The sequence below is a fragment of the Schistocerca cancellata genome, chromosome 2 (genome assembly GCF_023864275.1).
Source record: "Schistocerca cancellata isolate TAMUIC-IGC-003103 chromosome 2, iqSchCanc2.1, whole genome shotgun sequence".
Taxonomy (NCBI): Eukaryota; Metazoa; Arthropoda; class Insecta; order Orthoptera; family Acrididae; genus Schistocerca; species Schistocerca cancellata.
In genome coordinates this window covers 666,942,498-666,970,356 of record NC_064627.1, presented here as the reverse complement: position 1 = coordinate 666,970,356, position 27,859 = coordinate 666,942,498, and the positions used below count along the sequence as shown (strand labels likewise).

General features: G+C 39.4%; 1 protein-coding gene across 4 annotated transcripts in view; it reads right to left on the bottom strand.

Annotated features, from left to right (window-relative positions):
* Positions 1–27,859, bottom strand: part of LOC126162378 (oxidized purine nucleoside triphosphate hydrolase-like) — a 101,443-nt gene that overhangs the window by 12,827 nt on the left and 60,757 nt on the right. For 3 of the 4 annotated variants that reach the window (XM_049918845.1, XM_049918844.1, XM_049918846.1), the window contains one exon: positions 25,058–25,332. The exons of the other annotated variant lie outside the window; for it this stretch is intronic. In XM_049918845.1, coding sequence (XP_049774802.1) covers positions 25,088–25,332 — 245 coding nt within the window. In that variant the 3' untranslated portion in view covers positions 25,058–25,087. Of the gene's footprint in view, positions 1–25,057; positions 25,333–27,859 lie in introns of those variants that run through there. 4 annotated transcript variants of the gene reach the window in all.

The following is a 27,859-nucleotide window of genomic DNA, read 5'->3' as shown; positions in this document are numbered from 1 at the left end:
AGGGGAAAATATGTGTACATCTAGAAATATGCACAACGGTATAGGAAGCTATGACAGTTCTACATCGAATATACATAAGAAAAGGTGTATATAAACTAACAAAGAGGCATGAGAAAAGAGAGAAAATTAAAGCAGGAGAGAACGTTAATTATGATGTGCAATAAGAAATGTCAGTATAATAAATACTCTAATGAATCGAAGGATAGTGGGACATGAATAGTATATGTTGACATAGTATCTATTGAAAGTATAGAAGTTGAGAAGTAGAGGAGGACCCTAGGGAGTAAATGATGTACAAAGAATGAATATGAAGCTTCAGATAGATTTATATCTTTACCAGAAAATACTTAATTATGTTATACATAAAAATGTATACTAGGGTAAAGAACCTTGAGGCCTACTCATAAAGGATAACGGGGGCGTAGACAACATTCACCAAGTATAAAGGGCAGGTGTACACAGCATTTTATACCTTTTATGAGATGTGATATAGATGGGATGGATTGTATAAAATTTTGATAATGTCGATCAGCTGTAGAATTTTGGAACACGTATTATGTTCGAGTATAATGAGTTTTCTGGAGACTAGAAATCTACTCTGTAGGAATCAGCATGGGTTTCGAAAAAGACGGTCGTGTGAAACCCAGCTCGCGCTATTCGTCCACGAGACTCAGAGGGCCATAGACACGGGTTCACAGGTAGATGCCGTGTTTCTTGACTTCCGCAAGGCATTCGATACAGTTCCCCACAGTCGTTTAATGAACAAAGTAAGACGTCGGTTTGCCGTAGGGTTTTGGAGCATATACTGTATTCAAACATTATGAATCACCTTGAAGGGAACGATCTATTGATACCTAATCAGCATGGTTTCAGAAAACATCGTTCTTGTGCAACGCAGCTAGCTCTTTATTCGCATGAAGTAATGGCCGCTATCGACAGGGGATCTCAAGTTGATTCCACATTTCTAGATTTCCGGAAAGCTTTTGACACCGTTCCTCACAAGTGACTTCTAATCAAGCTGCAGGCCTATGGGGTATCGTCTCTGTTGTGCAACTGGATTCGTGACTTCCTGTCAGGAAGGTCGCAGTTCGTAGTAATAGACGGCAAATCATCGAGTAAAACTGAAGTTATATCAGGTGTTCCCAAGGGAAGCGTCCTGGGACCTCTGCTGTTCCTGATCTATATAAATGACCTGGGTGACAATCTGAGCAGTTCTCTTAGGTTGTTCGCAGATAATGCTGTAATTTACCGTCTAGTAAGGTCATCCGAAGACCAGTATCAGTTGCAAAGCGATTTAGAAAAGATTGCTGTATGGTGTGGCAGGTGGCAGTTGACGCTAAATAACGAAAAGTGTGAGGTGATCCACATGAGTTCCAAAAGAAATCCGTTGGAATTCGATTACTCGATAAATAGTACAATTCTCAAGGCTGTCAATTCAACAAAGTACCTGGGTGTACAAATTTCGAACAACTTCAGTTGGAAAGTCCACATAGATAACATTGTGGGGAAGGCGAGCCAAAGGTTGCGTTTCATTGGCAGGACACTTAGAAGATACAACAAGTCCACTAAAGAGACAACTTACACTACATTCGTTCGTCCTCTGTTAGAATATTGCTGCGCAGTGTGGGATCCTTACCAGGTGGGATTGACGGAGGACATCGAAAGGGTGCAAAAAAGGGCAGCTCGTTTTGTATTATCACGTAATAGGGGAGAGAGTGTGGCAGATATGATACGCGAATTGGGATGGAAGTCATTAAAGCAAAGACGTTTTTCGTCGCGGCGAGATCTATTTACGAAATTTCAGTCACCAACTTTCTCTTCTGAATGCGAAAATATTTTGTTGAGCCCAACCTACATAGGTAGGAATGATCATCAAAATAAAATAAGAGAAATCAGAGCTCGAACAGAAAGGTTTAAGTGTTCGTTTTTCCCGCGCTGTTCGGGAGAGGAATGGTAGAGATATAGTATGATTGTGGTTCGATGAACCCTCTGCCAAGCACTTAAATGTGAATTGCAGAGTAGTCATGTAGATGTAGATGTACCTACATGGAGATAGGACGACCCGTGGCCTAAAAAATAGGGATGTTTTATAAGGAGCGTACCTACCAGAACGGATAGAGGAAGTGCTCTCATAAGGTCAACCCGCAAGTAAGGAATAGGTGCTGATACTAGGCGAAGGGGACAGTATCGTGGCAAAAGTCACAAATTTTATAGGAATTATTCTGGAAGGTATAAATTCTATGAACGACTGGCATTATTGTGTTTTGTAGAAATAAATGAGTGTCAAAAGAACACTTTTATTTCGCCCAGAGTTCCTCTGAGCTACAACTAATGCAGAATAGTACATACTAGGAAAAAAGGTAGTACAAAAAGATAAGAATGGAAAACAGATTACTCATGCATCATAAACACCTGACGTTTTCGATTGGAAAAGAAAATAAAGAAAAGAGAAAAAGTCCTCACGATTCCTAAATATTAAAAAAGCTGACTAAAGCGGTCTGCCTATATAAACATATCGATGAAAGGGAAGAAAACTTAGTTGTGAGGATGAGGCATTATCTTGTCATGAGAATGGGTATATACGGAATAGCATAGTTTTGGTTGATGAATAATTAATGATGGATCGTAACCTTGAAATTTATGGAACAATGAGATTTTTGTGACACTTTATTCAATGAAGCTTTTGTGAAGTGAATATTTGGGAGATTATGTAGTACTGCTGGTTACGTATTGAGGAGTAGGTGTATTGTGGTACTGTTGAAGTTTATTTTGGTGAAGAGTACAGATATTGTAAACATCACAATATTTCGATTATAATGATGATGAATTAGTGAGAGATATAATTACGCATAAAGGAACAGATGTTTACAAAAAATTATGAGGAAATGTGAAGAGCTAAGCTCATGACATGAGGCTAGTGGAGTAGTAGTAATATCATCTGTGCATTTACAATGGAAGGTTAAGCTAATGGGTACTTAGTATATAAGTACAACACTATTTGAACACTTGAGAAGCACACAGTTACATTGTCATTGAAGTTGTGTCAGCTACTGCAAAGTCTTGGTGTGGTTGGGGTTAAAATTTGTGTACATTAGCTAATTGATTACTATTATTTTTTTTACTAGTGCGTGTTCTTAGTATTATCTTACAATTTGGTATGATACACACTGTCTGTGTGTCCTTGTAGAAGTAGTAATTTCCTTGAATTACAAATAGTTTTTGTACTAATTATGAAATGTTTTGTCCATAATGTATTTTTTTATTTATATTTTTTTACTGTTGATATATCAACTTTTTGCCTGACATATTAACTCCTCTCCTTGAGATAACATATACACTCAGTAGTCTGTAAAGATTCTACTCCAGTCCCACTTATAACATGAGATGTAGAAAACTACATTCTGTTTACCTGATCACTACTGTGAAAACTAATTTATTTAATTACTTCTGTAGTGATGGTAGAACAGTCAAATATTTTAATATGAAAATGAGAATATATCAGATGATGGAGCCTAATAGAAGAGATGAACCACAGTGGACTGCAATGGTGAGCCATGTATATTTCAGGTATGGAAATGAATGGGCCTTGGAACAATGAAGTTTATTCAATGGTTCAATTCCTACCACTCTGACAGTAAAATAAAAATTTTCATGTGTTGACCAGATTCAATGACAAAATTCAAAATTACTTGTAAAACACTTGAGCATTAGTCAAGTCAAATGTTATATCTTAAAGGAACAGTAAATTTAAAGACATTTCATTCTCTATAAAATATAAAAATTAGATATTTCAGTAACTGTACAGTGTAGTATTATGAGACAAGTTCTATTGGAGCACAAAAAACACAGTTTTAAAGAACATTTTGAATTTGGAAATAATATTTTTAAAAACTGTTACTGTTTATTGTAAATTGGCACTTTTGTTACACTGATGGCAGGATTCTGCTCACATATGATGCATACATAAATACATAAGTCTTGTGTGTGTGTGTGTGTGGGGGGGGGGGGGGGGGATGCTTGTTGTAATGAAATGGGGTAAAGCTGTACTCTCACTTTTTTGGGGAAGAACATGATACCTTGTTTAAAATACAATATGAACCAATAAAACTTCACATAATTTTTACATCCGTATTTATAATTTAAATGGCATTTAAAACAATTACATATTTTTATCAATAGTAAGTACTTATGGGGATTGCACTTCCACTGGAATGATGAATTTGAGAATATTCCATAGATTTTGTCTTTTTTTTAATCTGGAAACAATGGATGTTAAAATTACATTTGCAATTACTACTACTACTATTATTATTATTAATGACTACTGAAATGCTTACAAAATGAATGAACTACTTTTGTTAACATTACTATTATACCTTTCATGTACAGAGTGGTCCAAAAAATGTAGACACTCTTTGATACCCAATATTAATGTAACAAAATGACATTCCATTACAATTCTTCCACAGGGGGAATGTTATTTTATTTATTCAAAGTGACCCCCATTAGTAGCCAAACAACATTGATGCCACTGAACTGTTGACTGAACTATGGCAGTCAGTTCTGCTGGTGTGATAGCAGCACAGGATGCCTCAATGGTTTCTTGTAGTTCATTCAGTGTAGTTGGCTTCTGTTGATGAACTTCATTTTTAAGGTTGCCCATAGGTAGAAGTCAAGAGGCGTACTCAACAGCTCCTCTTTGATCCACCCATTGTTCAGGTAGATTTTCATCCACATAGGCTCTGAAATCTCTGTGGTAGGGAGGTGGAGCACCATCTTTTTTATGGTAAAATCTTTCATTTTTAAACACCTCTTGGGTGGCAGGTAAAATCAATGTTTGCAGAAAAAATACGAAGAAAACACCTCACCAGTTATGGTACCTTTAAAAAAAGGGGGGGGGGGGGAGGGGGCAACCAAACTGTATAATGACACACCACACCACTCATTAACACTCAGCAGATAAACATGTTTGTCCACGTGAACATCAACATTTTCAGGAGCCCTGTACACACAGCTGCGGTGGTTTACAGTACCATCCAGTTTAAATTGTGCCTCATCAGACCAGATAACCATCCTTGCAAGCCGTTCATCCTTGTGAAGCATGCCTTCAAACCACTACTAGCACTCCAGCCTTCAATACAGATTGTTCTTGTTCACAGTGTTCAGTGATCTTGGAAAGTATCCTTTCCACTTTGTAGCCTACAGAATTAGAATTCATTGTGTGCTTGATCAGATTACCCCACTTTCATGTGCATCCTGATTCAAAGATTTTTGAGGTGATCTAGTAATATGTTGCAACACAGCAGTGCTGGAAGCTGGACTTGTTGAGGTTTTTGGTCAGCCAGACCTTTCCTCATGCACATCCTGAACAGTACTGTCGGCTTCAAATTTATCCCAAATACAATAAATTGTTGTACATGTTGATGGTTGAGTTCTGTACACATTATGCCACTGTTGTACTTCCATCATGTTTTCGCACTTCCAGTACCAGTTCCATGCAGCCTTGCATTGCTCAAATGACACTCTTACTTCACTCATCATTGCACTGTCACCTGCTGGAAAACACATGGCATGATCTGTTGAGAAAACAACCAACTATTTTACTGCAAAAAATTGGAATGATATGTCACTTTGTTCCACAGATATTAACTATCAAAGAGTGTCTACATTTTCCTTCATCCCTCTGGATTATCTTCATAGTCAACTTCTTGGTAAGGAAATGTAATATTGCGCAGAGCATGTACATGTTAGGTATTGTAACCCTGATCTTGTGTTGACTGGATATACTTTAAGAAGAATAGTATTGAAGGTGTTGATTAAAATGTGAAAGACAGAAAGGAAAAACTCATTACTATTTCATTTACAGACATATGTTATACCAAATGAAAGTTTCAAATCATCTCTACAAGCAGGAATACCATCCCTTGACACACAAACTGTGCCAACAAGGAGAAAAAGAATTAATGAACAACGAACAAAAGTCAAGTAAAAAGCAAAATTATAAATATTCCGATTCAAGGAAGTTCTGATCCCCACCTCTTACTGCTCCTCAAGGTGTTGAGAAATATTCACATAAACCAAATCACTGTGGCAATTAGTGAGGTTTGCTGAGCATTATTGTTCTTTTGTTTATTTCAGTACAGTGCAGATAAGAGAGAGGTTAGAAGGTACTACTGCTTTCTGATCGCTACATTAACAATGCAAATATGTTTTACGATCTCCCACAAAAATAATTTTGATTTTTCAAGAGGAATATTGTTTAGTAAAATAAACTACATTGTGTCAGCATAAAGTATGACACATTGTAAACATCTGATGTCACTGAATGAGGCACGTGGACTTCATGTCTGAAGATGACTGCAGAATGGTTGGAAACAGTTACAATGTGAAATGTTCTTAGGGTTTTCTCAATAACAGAACAAAAGAAACAATATCATTGCTTAATTAAATAAATACAACAATAGAAAAATACAAGTGCTATGGGAATCAGTTATACGGGATGTCCTAAATTTTCAGGATCAAAATTATGGAAGGCAGAAGATCTTTAACTCAGTATTTTGATTCAGTGGTTGTAAATAACTATTTCAAGCAATATGAGGTCTTGAAACTGCCATGTGTGTGCTCCATAACCACCAAATGTTGGGGGCACTACATTTAAAAACAATACACAATCATCTCTGACATATACACAAATGGAGATTACCACAGTTTACAGTTCATGACAGAATGTTGACGATGGAGAATTAGTAGCTATATGAAATTCCAGATGTGTATAATGTATGGTGGAGCAGAATAGAGTGCCTAGTACCTGAATAAATGCACACATACAATTTCTGCAATAGGCATCATCCAAATTGGAAGAAATTCATCATTGTGCATAGACATGTATAAGAAACTGGGACATTAAAACCACAGAGGTACTCAACAAATAACTTCACACAGCAGAATCAGATGCAAAGATGCTGGATATTGTGGCTAAAGTTTCATCAACAAGCACCTGTCCACCTGTCCTTGAAAAGCACACTTCAAAGAACAGAATGTAAAGAGTACTGTTTGACTAACAATTACATCTCTTTCATAAACAATATGTGTAAGTTATGGGCCCCAGAGATCCATTCTGTCAACAGATTACCCATTGCAGTTCTGCAGAGCCAAACTTCTTACGATTTATATCGTTCATCAATAAGGCATCTTTTAACTGTGTTAGCTTTCAACTGCCGGAGTGATGAAAACCAATGTACAATTTTTTTTTTTTATTTCGGATCACCAGCGACAATTCCATAACAACTTGTGCACAGGAACTATACGAGATCAACAAATAAGACCTTACTTGCTACCACAAAGATTTGACAGTGTACATTACCTGACATCGCTCAAGATTACTGTAGTAGTGGTTTCAACACTACTGTGCAGATTCCTACTTCAGCATTAATTTCCATTTCAACACAGAACAATAGATGCCCTCAGAGATGGACTGGAAGGAGAGGTCCTATCCCACAGTCAGTGCGATTATCAGATCACCCTCCTGTGGATTTTTTCCTTTGGTGTCACAAGAAGTCATTGGTGTATGTAAATCCAGTTGACACTAAAGAGGAACTGGTTGAGGTTCCCTAACTATCTATCTCATTGTACACCACAAAACAGGAATACTAAAGAGAGTGTGACAAAATTATATGTGACACTGTAATGCATGTACTGAGACTGGTGATTATCACTTTCAACAGTTGCTATGAGCTAAGTTATTGCTACAAAATGTAATTTGTTTGCATCCATAAAATCTGAATATTCAGTTTTGAGCACTAGCACCTAATCCCTAAGTACTCAGTTTAGGGTCCTCTACTACTTACATAATTTCGATCCTAAAGATACAGGACATCCTGTTTTCCGACCAGAAATTAATTGAGTAACAGCCGACTGTGAGATTCTAAAAATTTTGTCAATGAGAAAGGAAGAAAGGAAGGAAGGAAGGTTAGAGTTTAACGTCACATTGACTGTGCGATCATTAAAGACAGAGCACAAGCTCAGATTACAAAAGGATGGAGAAGGAAATAGGCTGTGCCGTTTTCAAAGGCGCCACCCCAGCATATGCCCAGAGCATTTTTTATCAACATCATCACAGAATTAACAAACAAAAGAACAGTAACATAATTATTATACTTTAACATTCCATCTGAAAGTGCAAACCATATTTAACGAATACTACTGCATTAGATCAGAAGTAACACCTCAGTCTGTGGGCCATGCGAGCCTCACTGGGTGTAAGATTTTTGCTCCTATATGTTACATTCCTGAATATTCTACAAATCGAGGAAGGATCTAATCTGTGTCAGCACTAGAAGCTTGATCAGACACCGCACTGCTTCTAAAGCAGAATTTTACTGATGTACCACCAAGCCACATTATTATGAACATCTACCATTATGAACCTTCCAGTTGTCATTATTTGACATTAATAGACATCGTAACCCCTCATATCTTGTCTAACTTTTTACTGTAACAGTGATGTGAGACCCTGATGGTATTCCACAACTGCCATTCCTCTATCATTTGATAACCAATGAAACATCATTTGGTATACATTTTTCTGGTATATTGCTTCTGTAATGTCATCCGAGGAGCAATGTGTTAGAGCACGGCTGGTGTCTCGCAACAAAACTGCAATGCTGTGAGCCGAATTGACAAATGGGAGACACTGGGATAGGTATGCTCAGAAACATTTGTTAGGCCGTTGCATCAGCTCTTCTACTTAGGGCCTAGCACAAGACCACCCATCCCAGTATGCGATCATTGAATAAGACAATAACATCGTCATCTAGCAGGCCAGCTGTGTGATCAATGTATTATGCAGAACTAAACATGAGAGTTATTGTTAAATGTACTCTGTGTGAGACACTTGTCATCTGTATCAACTGATAAACCAATGTTCAGAGGCAGTTGTAAATACTCATCACATTCTTGTGAAAATGGACTGAACAAAGATAACTCATTCTTCTGATCTAAGTTGTAATAACTAATATTTTATGTAGCATAGTACTCACTCAGTCTCCTCCTGGAGCAAAGCAACGAGTGTGTTTTTGTCCATTACAACAGCCTCAAATTGCAGTTGCTGACATCATTTGATTAAGTTCTCGTGTTGTGACATCCTTCAAAAGAACCACCAGATAGATACAGACATCCTCCGTTACGCCCTTCATTAGCCACGAAACTTTGTCAACTTTGGTCCTATTCATGTTCACTGTGTGATATGCAACAAACACTCTATAGATATGACTGTCATCTTTATGGCAGTCAACCTTGTTCTTCACTTGTTCTTTGGCAATGCACATTGTTGTCATACATGTTCTTCGTTTCTGCCTGGAAGTTGTCCCAACTCTTGAGCTTTCTCACTGCTGGGCAGTACAGTCCAAGTACAGACAGACATTGGGAAGATTCATCATGTCAACCAATCCATTGCATTTAGTGATAGCGTCGAATCCCTTTAGCCATTTTGGAGACACTGGCTGGTGTCTCCTGAAACCATTGCTGGATGTCTAAAGTGCATCTGATTCTTTTGTATCCACTGATACCTTGACAATGTGGATCATAGGAGGAAAGTATTATTTGTATTAGGGTTCCTGTCTGTGAAGGCAACTGCTTTCATATAGCCTTACTGAGTCCACAGCCGTGGTGTCAATGTCCAAAGATGTTTATTGGTAACGGAAAGACTAACTTTCGAAAAAGCTGTGAAACTTGCAGTCACAATACTAGAAGTAAAAATAACTCTGTATAGCTAATGCATCCCTGTGTAGGGTTCAGATGTGTGTAATCTAGAAGTACTACTCAACTGAGGTATGGCTATAAAATAACTGGAATATTGCTGCAAAACATTGTATTTCAAAAACATACATATTATTGTCATTCTCAATATACTCACCCCCCTCCCTCCTCTATATCACTACAATGCTTCATGTGAATTTTCGCTAATGGAAACAGGGCTGGAAGCCTTTCTCTTGACCTTGGGGAATAGATAAGAGTCGCATGGTGCTAGGTCAGGCGAATAAGGTGTGTGGTCTAACACAGGGATGCTGTACTTTGTTAGTCACATCTTAACAGACAATGCAGTATGACTCAGTACGTTGTCTTGATGCTGAGCCCATGACTATTTATTGCACACTTCAGGTTGTTTTTCCTTATTTTCTCACAGAGTTGAGCAAGAACCCCAAGGTAGTAAAGCTGATTAACAGTCTGTCCTTCAGAAACACACAGAAGATACACAATCCAGGAATATCAAAGGAGACAATCACGACCTCTCAGAATCTTGATTTGCTCATTTGAGCTTTTTTCACTCTCCGTGAACTCGACCCCTTCCAGTGCATGGATTGGTGCTTGGTTTCTAGATCTAAATGAAAAACCAAGATTCATCATATGTTATCACTATTGCAAAGAAATTAGGATTAAAGTGTCAGTACTAACATTTTCATGAGCTTCTTTGTGTTTGATCATGAGAATTTACGTGCCAGTTTCACACACATTTTTCACATATTAAAATAGTGATGTAAAATATGTCTTAGACATTCTTTGTCAATTCCTACAGTTTCAGCAATTGATCGAACACTCAGCCGAGAGCCATATCCCATCAGAGTACCTACTTTTTCAATATACATCTATACTCTGCAAACCACTGTGAAGTGCATGGCAGAGGTACATCCCACTATACCAGTTATTAGAGTTTCTTCCCATTCCATTCACATGTCGAGTGTAGGAAGAATGATTGATTGAATATCTCTGTGTGTGCTGTAATTATTCAGATCTTATTCTCACAATCCCTATGTGAGCGATATGTAGTAGATTGTAGTATATTCCTAGAGTCAATGTTCGAAGCTGGTTATTGAAAATTTATTAGTTGGCTTTCTCTGGATAGTTTACATCTATCTTCAGATGTCTGCCAATTCAGTTCCTTCAGTATCTCTGTGACACTCTCCCATGGAACAAACAAACCTGTGACCATTCATGCTGCCCTTCTCTGTATAGATTCAGTATTCCCTGTTAGTCCTATTTGGTACGGGTCCTACACACTTGAGCAATATTTTAGAACCATTGCACAAGTGATTTGCAAGCAATCTCCTTTGTAGACTGATTGCACTTCCCCAGTATTCAAACAATAAACCAAAGTCTACTATTTGCTTTACGCAGGACTGAGCCTATGTGATCATTCCATTTCATATCCCTACAAAGTGTTACATTCAGGTTTTTGTATGGGTTGGCTGATTTCAACTGTGACTCATTGATATTACAGCCATAGGATACAATGCTTTTTCTTTTTGTAAAGTGCACAATTTTACATTTCTGAACATTTCAAGCAAGTTGCCAATCTTTGCACCACTTTTAAATATCATCAAGATCTGACTGAATATTTATGTAGCTCCTCCCAGACAGTACTTCATTATAGATAATTGCATCATCTACAAAAAGCCAGAGGTTAGTATTAATATTGTCCGCAAGGTCATTAATATACAACATGAACAGCAATGGTCCCAACACACTTCTCCGGGGCACACCCGAAGTTACTTCTGCATCTGGCAATGACTCTCCATCCAAGGTAACATGCTGTGTCCTTACCAAAATGTCCACAATCCAGTAACAAATTTCACTCGATATCCCATATGACCGTACTTTTGACAATAAGCACAGCTGTGGTACTGAGTCAAATGCTTTTCAGAAATCAATAAATAATGCACCTACCTGACTGCCTTAATCCAAAGCTTTCAAGATGTCATGTGAGAAATATGCGAGTTGGATTTCACATGACAGATGTTTTTGGTATCCATGCTGGTTGCATGGAGGAGGAGAATCTGTTCGAGGTACCTCATTATGTTCGAGCTCAGGATATGTTCTAATATTCTACAACAAATCGACGTCAACAATAATGGGCAGTAGTTTTGTGGATCATTTCTACTACCCTTCTTGTAGACGAGTGTGACCTGTGCTTTTTTCCAAGAACTTGGCACAGGTTTGTGTTTGAGAAATCTAGAATAGGTTATAGTTAGAAGAGGGGCTACCTCAGCCATAAGGGATTCCATTGGGCCCTGTAGCTTTTTTCAGTTTTAATGATTTCAACTGTTTCTCAACACCACTGACACTAATACTTATTTTGCTCATGTTTTCCGCTGTACTAACATTAAACTTGAGCAATTCTCCTGGGTTTTCCTTTGCAAAGGAGCATTTGAAAAAAAAAAAAAAAAAAAAAGAGTTAAGCATTTCAGCTTTTGTTTTCCTACCCTCAATTTCAGTTCCTGTCTCATTCACTAGGGAATGGACTCTAATTTTGGTGCCACTAACAGCTTTTACATACAACCAGAATTTCTTTGGATTTTGTGAAAGATCATTTGACAATATTCTACCATGGTAGCTACTGAAGGCTTCACGCATTACTCTCTTGACAGCCAAATGCGTTTCTTTCAGCAGCACTCTATCTTTAGCCCTATGCTTTGTTTTACATCTATTATGCAGTAATCTATGTTTCTTTAGAAGGTTCTTTACAGTGACTGTACACCAAGGAGGTTCCCTCCCATTATGAACTGTTATATTGGGTACATATGTATCCAGTACATGGCCAACTATTCTTTTAAACTTGAGCCATAGTTCCTCTACATGCTCCTGCCCTGTGCTGATAGTTTTAAGTTCCTCATTGAGATACTACCCTACTGATTTTTTTATGTAGTTTACTGAATATATATATCTTTCTTTAGTTGTCCTTTGTACTTTGGTAATCATTATTGCCACAACTATGTCATGGTCACTGATATCAGTTTCGATGTTGACATCCTCAAAGTGCTCACGTCTAAAAAAAAAAAAAAAAAAAAAAAAAAATGGTTCAAATGGCTCTGAGCACTATGGGACTTAACATCTGAGGTCATCAGTCCCCTAGAACTTAGAACTACTTAAAACTAATTAACCTACGGACATCACACACATCCATGCCCGAAGCAGGATTCGAGCCTACGACCGTAGCGGTCGTGTGGTTCCAGACTGCAGTGCCTAGAACTGCTCGGCCACACCGGCCGGCGCTCATGTCTATTTGTTGTCATTTGATCCAATATATTTCCATCATGAGTGGGGTTCTAACTACCTGTTCTAGGTAGTTTTCAGAGAAGACATTTAGTAATGTTTCACAGGGTGTCTTTTCATGCCCTCTCATAACACAACTGTAGTTTTCCCAATTAACTGTTTGATGAGTAAAGTCTACACCGATGACTATTGGGGGAACTTATCTACAAGTGCACTGAGGTTTTCTCTGAAGTTTTCGGTTACATCAGGAGGTGAGTCTGGTGGGCAAAAAAAGGATCCAATCATCATTTTGTGCCCACCCCTGATACTGAATCTTGCCCAAACAATCTCATGCGTGGCTTCAATTTACAACTCAGTGGATTTGAGTTTCTTGTCAGCTGTAACAAATACACCACCTACATTTCCCATCTGCCTATCCTTTCGATATAAACTTAAATTTTCCCCAAAATCTCACTGCTATCAATTTCTGGTTTCAACCAGCTTTCTGTACCTAGTATTATGTGGGCTTCTCTGCTTTTCAGGAGCACTTCAAACTCTTGCACTTTGTTGCAAATGCTTCAGCGGTTAACTATTAGGATTTTAAAACTCTCACCTGTGGGAGGTATTTCTCTTGATCTTACACTCATCCTTCTGGATTTCATGCAGTTATCGTTATCTGGATTGGATAGAGTGTAACCTAATCTGAAAAACCTTTGTGTGCACTCCACAACAATCAGCTACTTGAGTAGCAGCCTCTGATGTGTAGTGCACACCTGACCCTTTAAGGGGGACGCTAAAGTTCCCTACCCTATGGCGCAAGTCCAAGAAGTCGTAGCCTAGCTTGTCACAGAACCTTCAAAGTTTCTGGATCAGTACTTTCATTAGACTCAGAACCAAAGGGCCATGATAAATTCTAGGGACAATGCTGCAGATTGTGAGCTTCCTTGAAATGCCACGCACAGGGCCGGTCTTCTCAACCTTCTCTGATAGACCTCAGAGCCCAGACAACAGGCATTATTTGTTCCAAATGCACCACAGTCTGCACTTGATTGCATTGTCTTCTTCCAACAGCTGCTGGAATAGCGTCCTCAACATGTTGAATGAGACCCCAGGCATACATAATGAGTGCACCTGGTGTTCTTTCCTGTCCCTTGGTGCCATTTCCCTATGTGGTACCACCATATAGACACCTACCCAATTGCATTTGCCTCCTCTTGACCCCAGACAAAACAGGTTTCCCCACAACAGCTGAAGGGAGTCCCACTGGCTCAGTTTCAGATGATGATGATGATGATGATGATGATGATGTTTGGTTTGTGGGGCGCTCAACTGCGTGGTTATCAGCGCCCGTACAATTCCCCAATCTTTGCTCAGTCCAATTTCGCCACTTTCCTGGATGATGATGAAATGATGAGGACAACACAAACACCCAGTCATCTCGAGGCAGGTGAAAATCCCTGACCCCGCCGGGAATCGAACCCGGGACCCCGTGCTCAGGAAGCGAGAACGCTACCGCGAGACCACGAGCGGCGGACTCTCAGTTTCAGTTTCAGTGAAAGACAGCACCTTGAAGTTGTTGGTTAGGGGGATCAGTATAACAGGTAAATCCTCCCTGCTCCCCATCGACACTGTACAGGACATGGGGACCAGCCTGGTATTCACTTAGGGGGATGTGAAAAACCGCCTAAAAACCACATCCAGAACAGCCGGCACACCGGCCCTCGTCATTGATCTACCACTGACACTCCACTCACAGTCAAGTGGATGTGTAATGACAGATCCCATACTTCCTGCAGAGGAGACAGAATAGAAAGGAGTGGACAGTACTTGAGGTACATGACTCTCTGGAGCTCTATCAACACAACAACTTGCAGCAGCTGCCCATCATCTGACAGTATTCAGGCTGATTTCCAGCTGCTTACGAATGTCAACCAACTCATTCAGTGTTTGTGAACAGCATTCATAATGAGTCTGCATTTTAGTTGGTGTGATGTATTGCAGGACTCTGAACAAATAACTTTTAATTCATCTTGTTGATTTTCTTTTAATCTCTTGAGCTACAAAATTGGTAGTTCCCTATAAGAATTGATGCAAATACACAAAACAAGATTTCTATTGAGGCAACAGAAACCTGTGGTAAAAATTACTAATTTCTTAAAACTTTTCATGGTTAATTACAGTTATTAGCAAACTCGAAAATAGAGTTAATTTACAATAAATGTATATAATATATACTCCCCTTTAAGGGAAAATTAGATGTTAACACAATAGGTTAGTTGGAATATCTGATACAGTAACCAAATCACAAATGCCAATTTACCTTCTTCTTCTTCTTTTGCTTGCACCTTGTCCCACACCTTTTGCAGGGTCAGCATGGTTACAATTGGATTTGGCATGGTTTGTCTGAAGGGGTGGCCAGATGCCCTTCCTACCACCACCCGGTACCCCCCAGGACGGAATCAGTGTACCCCAGCTGTCTGCATCTAGTGTAAATCATGAAAGACTGCGAACATGTTCAAAATGTCTGCGAGACATGTAACTGAGGCGGGACGTGGGGACTAGCCTGGTATTCACCTAGGGGATGTGGAAAACTGCCTAAAAACCACATCCAGGACAGCCGACACACCGGCCCTTGTCATTAATCTGCTGGGCATAGTCCATCCAGGAGGCGAGCCTACTCGAGCCCAGGAAGCAGCACATTAGCGCTCTCGGCTAACCTGCCAGGTCACAAATGCCAATTTACTTAAAAACTGGATTATGCACAGGACAATGATAGCTTCCAAAAATTCTCAAAACTACACATTTATTTGTGTTCACATACAATGACACTGAGAGGTGATCTATTCTTTGGCAGTAACTGTGAACCACAAATGTTCATTTGCTATGAAATAAGTTAAGTACCCAAAACGCTCGTACCGATAACATGCAAAAATAACCTACTTCTCACATAATCATGCAATGAAATTAGAGAATGATTGTTTTGAATGAGGGTAGTCCTACTGCTGTCAAAAATTTTAAAAGAGCACAAATAACTAACAGTCAGAGTTTATTGCACCACTCACAAATGTTTGAAATTTCACAATATATCACAATACAAATGAGTATTTATATAATCAGTGAAAGATTATGCAGAAGCAAGACTAACAGTAAAATATGTGAACCTAGATTTTCATCTGTTTTTGATGTTGAAGGGCGTGTCATCTTCAACATCTTCTGGCCTACTTGGACTGCTCAAAAACTTACACACATGATAAGCAGTTTTCACCACACACTTCTTATATAGCTTTCAGTAACAGTTTTTCAAAGTTTCATGTGAAACTTCATGCCAATCCTTTTACCTGGCACAACAAAATTACAGCTCTTACACAAATGGAGGCCATGGCGGCAATGATTTGTTACACACACCAGAGATACCAAATTTGACTGAGAAGGCTTCAAGCTGCACAGCTATTGGTCATTCACTTTTGACATATACATATTCTATGACAGCATCATTCTCATTATTTTATAACCATACCTTGTACATGCTGTAGTGGGAACCTACTTTGTCACATGACTAGATACAGCCATGTTCCAGTTGAAAGTAATGCGTGTTGTTACCTCGCAGTGCAAGCACAGAAAGTGAATACAGAAAATGTCTTCACAGGCAGCTGTAATACCTTGCTGTTATCATCATTTTAAATTTATTGTCGATGAGGAGGAAAAATAAGTGACAGTGTAGAAGGAAAATGTGATGGAAAGTGTAAGCAGAAGTAGAGTATGCCAGTATTGTTCAAAATATGGCAAGAGTTTTAATGAGTGAATAAATAACCAGTCCATCAACAGTGAACTCTTTGGTCTAGCCTACCATTATTGATCCACAGAAAATTAACATGAATATTTAGGGCACAAAGAAATATAAGTTTAATTCAAATAATAAGTACAAAAATATATAAATAACAAAGCACAGAACTTTATGGGGCATTGCAAAAACTTTTAACTTGATTAGTTTTATTTTTTTGTTTAATTCGCAGGCTTGCTACACTTAAGATTTTGATTACAGGATCATTTGCTTTCACTCTGTCTACCACTTTGGTGGTACACTTTTTTATTTATTAGACACATTAAGCCAAATTCCGAGAACTATGAAAAAAGCTCAATAACACGCTTGAGTCAATTAATGGCAGGAAATGTTCAAAAAATTCGACCGAGGAAATGCAAAATCTGTATACAACGTTGTAAAAGGAGGTGAAACACTGATATATTCATATGAGATGGAAACTAAGCCACTCAATCGTTTGTGTTACACGATAATCAAAACCAATGTACGTTCATTCAGAAAGCATTTGACGTGTTGTGGCCATTGCTTTGAATGATCCTCTGAGTGAAAGTGCCACCTGCTCTGCCAGATGCTAGCTTAGCTGCAGGGCATAAGTGTTACAATGTGCAATACATCCCTATGACAGATAACAAGCATTATTAGTCAGTGTCATGCTTGTGCCAAACCTCCGGAAACAGGTCATTGGGCCCTCTGTTGGCCAAAGTAGTCAGGTAGAGTGAACCCTGCATAACAGTATTTAATGTGTTGCAGAATAAGGAAGTGCACAGTACAAAAGAGGACTTCTGAAATTTTCACCAAACTATATAGTACAAACGCAACTTCAAGTATGAGCTACAGCCAACAAATTGAAATGCTAGCAAAATCCATACTTTGCCTCACAAATGTGCTGCCAAAGTGATGTTCTCTACAATCTGTTTCTAAAAGTCATACTCTGCAAAAAACTAAGTGTTAATTTCTCAGTCTTATCTTAATGTAATAAACCTTCAAAGAAAGGATTCCAGGAACATCATAACAAAAATCACACAATTACAAAGTGCGAATCAAACAATGGAAAATTTGAGTCAAGAGTGCATGCGGCACATGCAAGCGCGCATATATATGTCTTACCAGCCTAAAGCTGTAATTGTGAGAGTCTATTTGTTTAGCGTATCTGCAACTCAGCATTTCTGCTATATGGCGAGTAGCAACTTTCCTTCTCATAGTATAGTAAAAAAAGTGTGGATTTATTGCTAGTTTCTTCCTCATACTGTAATATTTACTACCACATAGAATGTGAGTTTTGCATCAAACCACTTCATTTCTGAAAATTGTTATCATACAGGTCTTAACTTAATCCACCATTTTTTGGATGTGCATCCAGCACATTTTTAATTCATATTGCGATACTTCTGCTGACAACCTTTCAGCCATTCTCAAGGTGAGTTGCTTGCAAGCTTTTAAATCACTTTATGCAGTGTGGGTAAACATGCTTGTGTCAGAGAGAGTGCTCTTGCTAACAAGGGCATCAGTCATCGATTAAAACTGATTCATCTAAAAATTAAACAAAGCAAGTGCCGAATCAGCAGATTCACAGTGTGTAATCCATGTGTTGTTGATCATTATGGATGGCATGGAGACTTAGAATATTTACTTTGAGAGTGAAGATGTGAAATAAGGGGTTTCCATAATTTGTTGAGCTGGAAACGCTCGTCTCTGTTGAGCAAATTGTGTGTTTCCACTGGGCCTTGACCACTGAACTCAAGTAAGGTGAGGCTGTGGTCGGTATCTTAACTATATCATAATCCATGGAATGCCCTGTGGAAACATAATGTTCAGTCACTACAGATTTATTAGACTGCAGATGGTGGGTATATTGCTGATGTTCAATGCAATGTTCTTTTACAGTGTGTATTGTTTGTCCTATGTACCCATTATCACACTCACGTGGAATTTCACAAATGCCCACCTTTTATAAAAGCAGATTATCCTTCACAGATTCCAGAACAGCTGTCGTCTTCACCGGTGGATGGAAGATCACATCCTCTTTATGCTTCTTCATTATTTTTGCACTTTTGATGAAATATTTCCCACATACAGTAGAAAGATCATAGACTTGCAACTCTTTCTTCTTGCTCCTTTTCAGTTGGTGTGGCGTATGCACATGCAGAACTTTCTTAATTTGATGTTTTGAATATCCATTCTTATGGAATATTTCTTTCAAGTGTATCAGTTCACTCTGTAGGCTGTCAGCATCAGACATTACATGAGCCTACATACTAAGTTTTAAGTACACTCATAGTATGTGAAGGATGGTGACAACTAGATGCCTGCAATTATAGTTGGTGAGAGTGGGCTCCAGGTTAATGCCATGTCCTAGAAACCCATTTTCCATAAGTCACACTAAAACATTTCCCATTCCATTCCAAATTTAATATTTTTATGGATGAAGTTAGGATGTTCAAGAAACTTGACCAATTTGTCTTTGCCAAACCATGAATGTGTCACTGCCATCTCTCCACAACACAGTGCAGAGTTGACTGCTTTTTCTTCGAAATCCTCCGTAAATAAATTAGAGAGAGGACTGCTCATGGCAACACCGTCAATCTCTTCAAAATATTTGCTATCAAATAAAAAGAAAATGGAGGTTAGTGCATGCTCAAATAATGCCATTATGTCTGCCTCAAACTTGCTGCTGATCAGTGAAAGAGTCAGTATTAGGTACTTGGTGAATAAGGAAATGACGTCAAAGCTGACTAATAAATCAGAACTGTTAAGTTTAAAAATTTTTAACCTACTAATAAAACTGGATGATTTATGGATAGGACGTTCATATTTACCTACAAAAGGTGTCAACAATGAGGTTAAATACTTGGCCAATCAATAAGTAGGTGCTTCAATGTTACTATTCATCTAAACATCAATGCTTTTAGTATCTGCTCCCAGTGTGGTTTATAACTTCCATTTTCTTCTGAACCATTTTTTGTTTTTATTTATGTATTATTTTATGGACCTTTGGAAGGCTGTATAATCTTGGTGGAACAGAGCTGTGTCCCTTCAATCTGCTAATAACTTACTTGGATAGAAAGCTGGAATTCAGAAGTGTTCTTTGAACACGTGCAGTGGAGCAGTCCTTGTCAATCTTACAATATGTTGTATTATTAAGTAAATTGTACATTTTCTCTATGTACCTGCCTTTCAGCAGCAAAACAGTGACATTCCTTTATCTGCAGGTAGGGCTGCCATCTGGGAATCAATCTGGAGTTTACAAACTGCAGCTCTTTCAGACAAGGATATGCTGCTTTTTTTGTGTGGATAGTACCTTGTTTGTGCTTGACTTTCTTCATGCTTTGTTTCTCCAGCAGTGTCATCAGATAATTTTCTAATGGCTTCTTAAATTCCTTTGATAAAAGATATTAATGGCAGAGGTTTCGGTGTAGGAGCAAAATTCAAGCCCTTTCCTACAACAGCGAACGTCGAGTTGTTCAGGTTCCTATTCGATAGATTAAAAACTGAACATTTAAAAGACGTTTCTTACCGAGACCCAGCACTCAGGCAGTCAAACTTTGCAACTTGCCTTGCAGACGATAGAGTTTTGATTGGTCCAGTGTGATTTTGGACAAGTTATGCCATCAGCCTGTTCCCATGTAATACGAGAGAGGCTAGCTGTTATCTTGAGGTGTAAGTGAAAAAACTCTTCTGAGATCAAATCCAACTTTGAGTGTACCTGATTCTTTCTTTATCTTTAACCTGTGCCAAACTTGCTTTACATGTAAACTTAAGAGCATTGGCAGTCTTAATGAAATTCATGAAAATATCAAAGTTACAATGGAATGGAAAATGAATTGCTGTCTGTTGTTCCTGGATGTATTAGTTCAACATAAGGAAGACAGGTTTTTAGGAAACAGCATTAACAGTAAGCCCACTCATACCAATCTATAACTGCAAGCATCTAGCTGCCAGCATCCTCCACAAACTATGAATTTACTTAGATTTAGTATCTAGGGCACATGAAGTGTCTTTAAGCACACACCCCACACCAACCAAAAGAAGAGCAAGAAGAAAGAGATCTAAACTCTATGGCTTTCGTACTGAATGTGGGAAATATTTAACCAAAAGTAGCAAGAACAGTGAAGAAGCATAAAGTGGATATGATCTTCTTTCCAACAGCCTAGATTGCAGCTCTTCTGGAATCTGCAATGGATGATCTTCTTTTACAAAAGGCAGCCACATATCAAAATTCTGTGAGAGTGTAATAAAAGGTACATAGGACAAACAATATGAACTCTAAAAGAATGTCACATTGAACTCCAGCAGTATACCTGCCTTCTGCAGTCTAATAAATCAGGAGAGGCTGACAATTGCGTTTCCACTGGCCATTCCATGAATTGTGATAAAGCTAAGATACTGGCTACGTCATCCTAATGGGGTTCAGTGGTCAAGGAAGCTCTGGAAATACAATTACCAGACAACCTGCTCAACCGAGACATGGGTTTCCTGCTCAACAAATCGTGGAAACCTGTCATTTCATGTCTACTCTCTCAAAGGAAATATTCTGTATTCATGTTGTTGTGGTCTTCAGTCCTGAGACTGGTTTGATGCAGCTCTCCATGCTAATCTATCCTGTGCAAGCTCCTTCATCTCCCAGTACCTACTGCAACCTACATCCTTCTGAATCTGCTTGGTGTATTCATCTCTTGGTCTCCCTCTACGATTTTTACCCTCCACACTGCCCTCCAACGCTAAATTTGTGATCCCTTGATGCCTCAGGACATGTTCTACCAACCAATCCCTTCTTCTAGTCAAGTAGTGCCACAAACTTCTCTTCTCCCCAATCCTATTCAATACCTCCTCATTAGTTATGTGTACCTCCTCATTAGTTATGTGATCTACCCACCTAATCTACAACATTCTTCTGTAGCACCACATTTCGAAAGCTTCTATTCTCTTCTTGTCCAAACTATTTATTGTCCATGTTTCACATCCATACATGGCTACACTCCATACAAATACTTTTAGAAAAGGATTCCTGACACTTAAATCTATACTCGATGTTAATAAATCTCTCTTCTTCAGAAACGCTTTCCTTGCCATTGCCAGTCTACATTTTATATCCTCTCTACTTCAACCATCATCAGTTATTTTGCTCCCCAAATAGCAAAACTTCTTTACTACTTTAAGTGTCTCATTTCCTAATCTAATTCCCTCAGCATCACCCGACTTAATTCGACTACATTCCATTATCCTCGTTTTGCTGTTGTTGATGTTCATCTTATATCCTCCTTTCAAGACACTGTCCATTCCATTCAACTGCTCTTCTAAGTCCTTTGCTGTCTCTGACAGAATAACAATGTCATCGGCGAACCTCAAAGTTTTTATTTATTCTCAATGAATTTTAATATCTACTCCAAATTTTTCTTTTGCTTCCTTTACTGCTTGCTCAATATACAGGTTGAATAACATCGGGGAGAGGCTACAACCCTGTCTCACTCCCTTCCCAACCACTGCTTCCCTTTCATGCCCCTCGACTCTTATAACTGCCATCTGGTTTCTGTACAAATTGTAAATAGCCTTTTGCTCCCTGTATTTTACCCCTGCCACCTTTAGAATTTGAAAGACAGTATTCCAGTCAACATTGTCAAAAGCTTTCTCTAAGTCTACAAATGCTAGAAACGTAGGTTTGCCTTTCCTTAATCTTCCTTCTAAGATAAGTCGTAAGGTCAGTATTGCCTCACGTGTTCCAAAATTTCTACGGAATCCAAACTGATCTTCCCCGAGGCCAGCTTCTACCAGTTTTTCCATTCGTCTGTAAACATCCGTGACTTATTAAACTGCTTGTCTTATTAAACTGCTTGTTCGGTAATTTTCACATCTGTCAGCACCTGCTTTTTTTGGGATTGGAATTATTATATTCTTCTTGAAGTCTGAGGGAATTTCACCTGTCTCATACATCTTGCCCACCAGATGGTAGAGTTTTGTTAGGACTGGCTCTCCCAAGGCTGTCAGTAGTTCTAATGGAATGTTGTCCACTCACGGGGCCTTGTTTCGACTCAGGTCTTTCAGTGCTCTGTCAAACTCTTCATGCAGTATCGTATCTCCCATTTCATCTTCATCTACATCCTCTTCCATTTCCATAATATTGCCCTGAAGTACATCGCCCTTGTATAGACGCTCTATATACTCCTTCCATCTTTCTACTTTCCCCTCTTTGCTTAGAACTGGGTTTCCACCTGAGCTCTTGATATTCATACAAGTGGTTCTCTTTTCTCCAAAGGTCTCTTTAATTTTCCTGTAGGCTGTATCTATCTTACCCCTAGTGAGATAAGTCTCTACATCCTTACATTTGCCATGCCTGCTTAGCCATTTTGCACTTCCTGTCGATCTCATTTTTGAGACGTTTGTATTCCTTTTTACCTGATTCGTTTACTGCATTTTTATATTTTCTCCTTTCATCAATTAAATTCAATATTTCTTCTGTTACCCAAGGATTTCTACTAGCCCTCGTCTTTTTACCTACTTGATCCTCTGTTGCCTTCACTACTTCATCCCTCAGAGCTACCCATTCGTCTTCTACTGTATTTGTTTCCCCCATTCCTGTCAATTGTTCCCTTATGCCCTCCCTGAAACTCTGTACAACCTCTTGTTTAGTCAGTTTATCCAGGTCCCATCTCCTTAAATTCCCACCTTTTTGCAATTTCTTCAGTTTTAATCTACAGTTCATAACCAATAGATTGTGGTCAGAGTCCACGTCTGCCCCTGTAAATGTCCTACAATTTAAAACCTGGTTCCTAAATCTCTGTCTTACCACTATATAATCTATCTGATACCTTGTAGTATCTCCAGGATTCTTCCATGTATACAACCTTCTTTTATGATTCTTGAACCAAGTGTTAGCTATGATTAAGTTATGCTCTGTGCAAAATTCTACCAGACGGCTTCCTCTTTCATTTCTTAGCCCCAATCAATACTGACCTACTATGTTTCCTTCTCTCCCTTTTCCTACTGTCGAATTCCAGTCACCCATGACTATTAAATTTTCATCTCCCTTCACTACCTGAATAATTTCTTTTATCTCATCATAAATTTCTTCAATTTCTTCATCATCTGCAGAGCTAGTTGGCATATAAACTTGTACTACTGTAGTAGGCATGGGCTTCGTGTCTATCTTGGCCACTATAACACGTTCACTATGCTGTGTGTAGTAGCTTACCCGCACTCCTATTTGTTTTATTCATTATTAAACCTCCTCCTGCATTACCCCTATTTGATTTTGTATTTATAATCCTGTATTCACCTGACCAGAAGTCTTGTTCCTCCTGCCACCGAACTTCACTAATTCCCACTATATCTAACTTTAACCTATCCATTTCCCTTTTTAAATTTTCTAACCTACCTGCCCGATTAAGGGATCTGACATTCCACGCTCCGATCCGTAGAATGCCAGTTTTCTTTCTCCTGGTAACGACGTCCTCCTGAGTAGTCCCCGCCCGGAGATCCGAATGGGGGACTATTTTACCTCCGGAATATTTTACCCAAGGGGACGCCATCATCATTTAACCATACAGTAAAGCTGCATGCCCTCGGGAAAAATTACGGCTGTAGTTTCCCCTTGCTTTCAGCCGTTCGCAGTACCACAACAGCAAGGCCGTTTTGGTTAGTGTTACAACGCCAGATCAGTCAATCATCCAGACTGTTGCCCCTGCAACTACTGAAAAGGCTGCTGCCCTCTTCAGGAACCACACATTTGTCTGGCCTCTCAACAGATACCCCTCCGTTGTCGTTGCACCTACGGTACGGCTATCTGTATCGTTGAGGCACGCAAGCCTCCCAACCAAAGGCAAGGTCCAGGGTTCATGGGGAGGTCTGTATTCATGCCATCGAAAATTATCAACAACATACTTATTAAACACTGAGGATTTGTTGATTCTGCACTTGCTTTGGTTTACTTTTGGACATGTCAAGTTTAATCTATGACTGATGCACTTGTTACCTACAGTGCTATCTCTGACACAAGTTTGTTTACTCCACAGTGTGTAAAGTGATTTAAAAACTTGCAAGTAACTCACCTTGAGAGTGGCTGAAAGGTTGTCAACCAAAATATCAGAACATGAATTAAAAATATCCAGGATGCACGCCTGCCTGACAAATGTTGGAATATTCAATCTGCCAGGAAAACTTCAAGAAAGATATTTAACATATTTTAAACAAATATTCACTTTTATACTATTTATTACATAAGACTGTATTATGTATTACATAATTACATCAAGAAATGGGCTCAGAACAAATGGCATTCAACAGATGGAATGTAAAGTGCTGGCAGCAGTCAGTCTGACACCACCCATCAGAGAATATGGTAGTGCATTTGTCAACATTATTTTCTAGCTCTCTTCTTGACCAAGACTTGCATGTTTCATGCAAATGAACCTTAACACAGTATCTCCAAATAGGAATTGTAGATGGTACCCACAATCGGCCAGGGACTGCTTCACTGTTTTCTTCATGAAGTACTTGAAAAGCAGAATAAGAATATAAGATAGTGTACTACAACAGTAGTGCAACTGGTACTATGTTATACTAATGTATGAGCTAGGAGACTATGAAACCCACCATTTGTCTCAATCAGCTTACTACCAGTTAAAGATCAGGGAGATGACATAAAAAAAAGTACAAATAAGGGACAATATTCTACTGGGACAGATTTCAACAACATCAAACAATGAAAAGTTCTGGTTGGAATATTAATAATATTACGAAAAGAATAGACTGCTACTCACTATAAAGACAATAAGTTGAGTTGCAGACAGGCGCAAAAAAAAAGACTTACACACTGAGTTTGCAGCCAAAACCGACTTCATAAAAGAAAAGGAAACACACACGCGCACACGTACTCACAAAAGCAAACACACCTCATGCCTATATGACTGCTCTCCCCATTGCTGCGACCAGAATGCGATGATGTCATGTTGAGCAGAAGAAGGGAGTAGGGTGGGGAAGGGAGAGGGATAACAAGATATGTGTGGGAGAAGAGGAGTCAGCACTGCCTGATAGAGTGTGCAAGGAGTCACAGTTCAGAGTAGCTGATTGGGGAGGGGAGGATCCAGGTGGTCCACATTTTGAAGCAACCACTAATATTAAGCATCTTATGATCAGATGCATGTTGTGCCACAGGATGGTGCACTTACTTCTTGGCCACAGCTTGGCAGTGGCCATTCATTCTGGTGGACAGCTGGTTGATAGTCATACCAATATAAAAAGTGTGCTATGTTTGCAGCAAAGCTGATGTATGACGGAACAGCTTTCACAGATGGCCCAGGCTCTGATGGGCTAAGATAAGCATGTGGCATGAGGTTGTGATTGGGAATGGCATAGGGATGGACAGAAAGTTGCGGAGGTAGGGAGGGTGATAGAACACCACGTTAGGAGGAGTGGGAAGGATCTTGGGTAGGATGTCACTAATTTCAGGGCATGATGATAGATAATCAAAGTCCTGACGAAGGATTTAGTTCAGTTGTAGCTGGTGTTTGAGGTTGGTGAGAGGATTGGGAGGGAGGAGGGGGGGGGGCATATGACATGGAAAATCTGTTTGTAAACTAGGTGTGGGATATAGTGCCTGTCTTTGAAGACCTTTATGAGACATTCAGCATACTGGGCCATGGAGATATTATCACTGCAAATACGGTACCCCCAGGTGGTAAGGCTGCATAAGAGAGATTTTTTGGTGTGAAAAGGATGGCAACTGTCAAAATGCAAGTACTGTTGGTGGTTGGTGCATTTAATCTAGACTGAGGTGTGGATGAAGTCATCAGAGAGGAGTTCAACATCTAGAAAGGTGGCACACTGGGTTGAGGAGGACCAGATGAAGCAGATTGGAGAGGACATTCTGAGGCTGTGAAGGAATGAAGATAGGGTGTCTTGGCCCTGCGGATAGCATCAACGGACCTGAACCAGACCAGGAATTTGGGGTTTGTCATACACCAGCTATCCTGCAACCACAGCACAGCTTTTCATATTTGTCTATAGGGTTAATGGCCACTGGGAAACTGTGGCCAAGAACAAAGGGGACCTCCCTGTGACACAACTTGCAGCCGAACATAAATGCTTGATCTGAATGGCTGTTTGAAAAACTGGGCCATCTCGATCCTCCCCTCCATCACCAACTTTTCTGAATTGTGCAGTTGAGAGTTTTCCTTATGAAATCATCCTGGGCTCAACCTAAGGTAATCTACTGTCCCCACACCCTCCACCAAATACTTTCTGCCCCCTCTGTCCTATCACCTCCCAATTCACATCCCCCAAACACCCCCCCCCCCCCTCCTCCCACTGCCACCCCCTGCTCCACTCACTGTCCTCTGCTCTCTGCCAACACCACCGGTCTTTTCCCCTTTTCTGATGCCCTCCTTTTCCTTTCCCAGTTACTGCCATCCCTCCCTCCTCCACAGCCCCCTGACGCCGTATCAGGCTGTCTTGTCTGGTCACAATCTAGTCCCTGCATGCTCCGCTGAACAGTGCTGACTCCCCTCCTGCCACCCCTATTTTCTATCCCTACACCTTCCCAAACCCACTTCAGATCTCAAGGCAAATATATTTTCAACTTACTTCCAGTTGCAGTGTGCTCAAGGAAAGGTTATTTACATCAAAACATTGCAGCATAATAATAACAATTTCAAATAGAGTACATACAAAAAACCTGTAAGTGAAATAGAGGCAGACGTAATGAAATGCATGATATCAGTACCATTCATTAAAAACTGTATGATACTGGTATTTGTTAAGTTAGCCATAAATCAAGATAAATAATAAGTAAATATATTTAAAAACAAAGATGATGTGACTTACCATACGAAAGCGCTGGCAGGTCGATAGAAACACAAACAGTAAGGGTTGCAGCCAGAGATGGGAACTTTAAGTGTGAGGTCTTTGGGGGTAATGCCAAATGTCAGACAAGCCTGAGAAAATAGAATATGGGAGCGTAATCTGGCTAGGGCGAAGGCATGTTTGCGGAGGGAATGTAAATAAACTTAATGGGGTCATTGT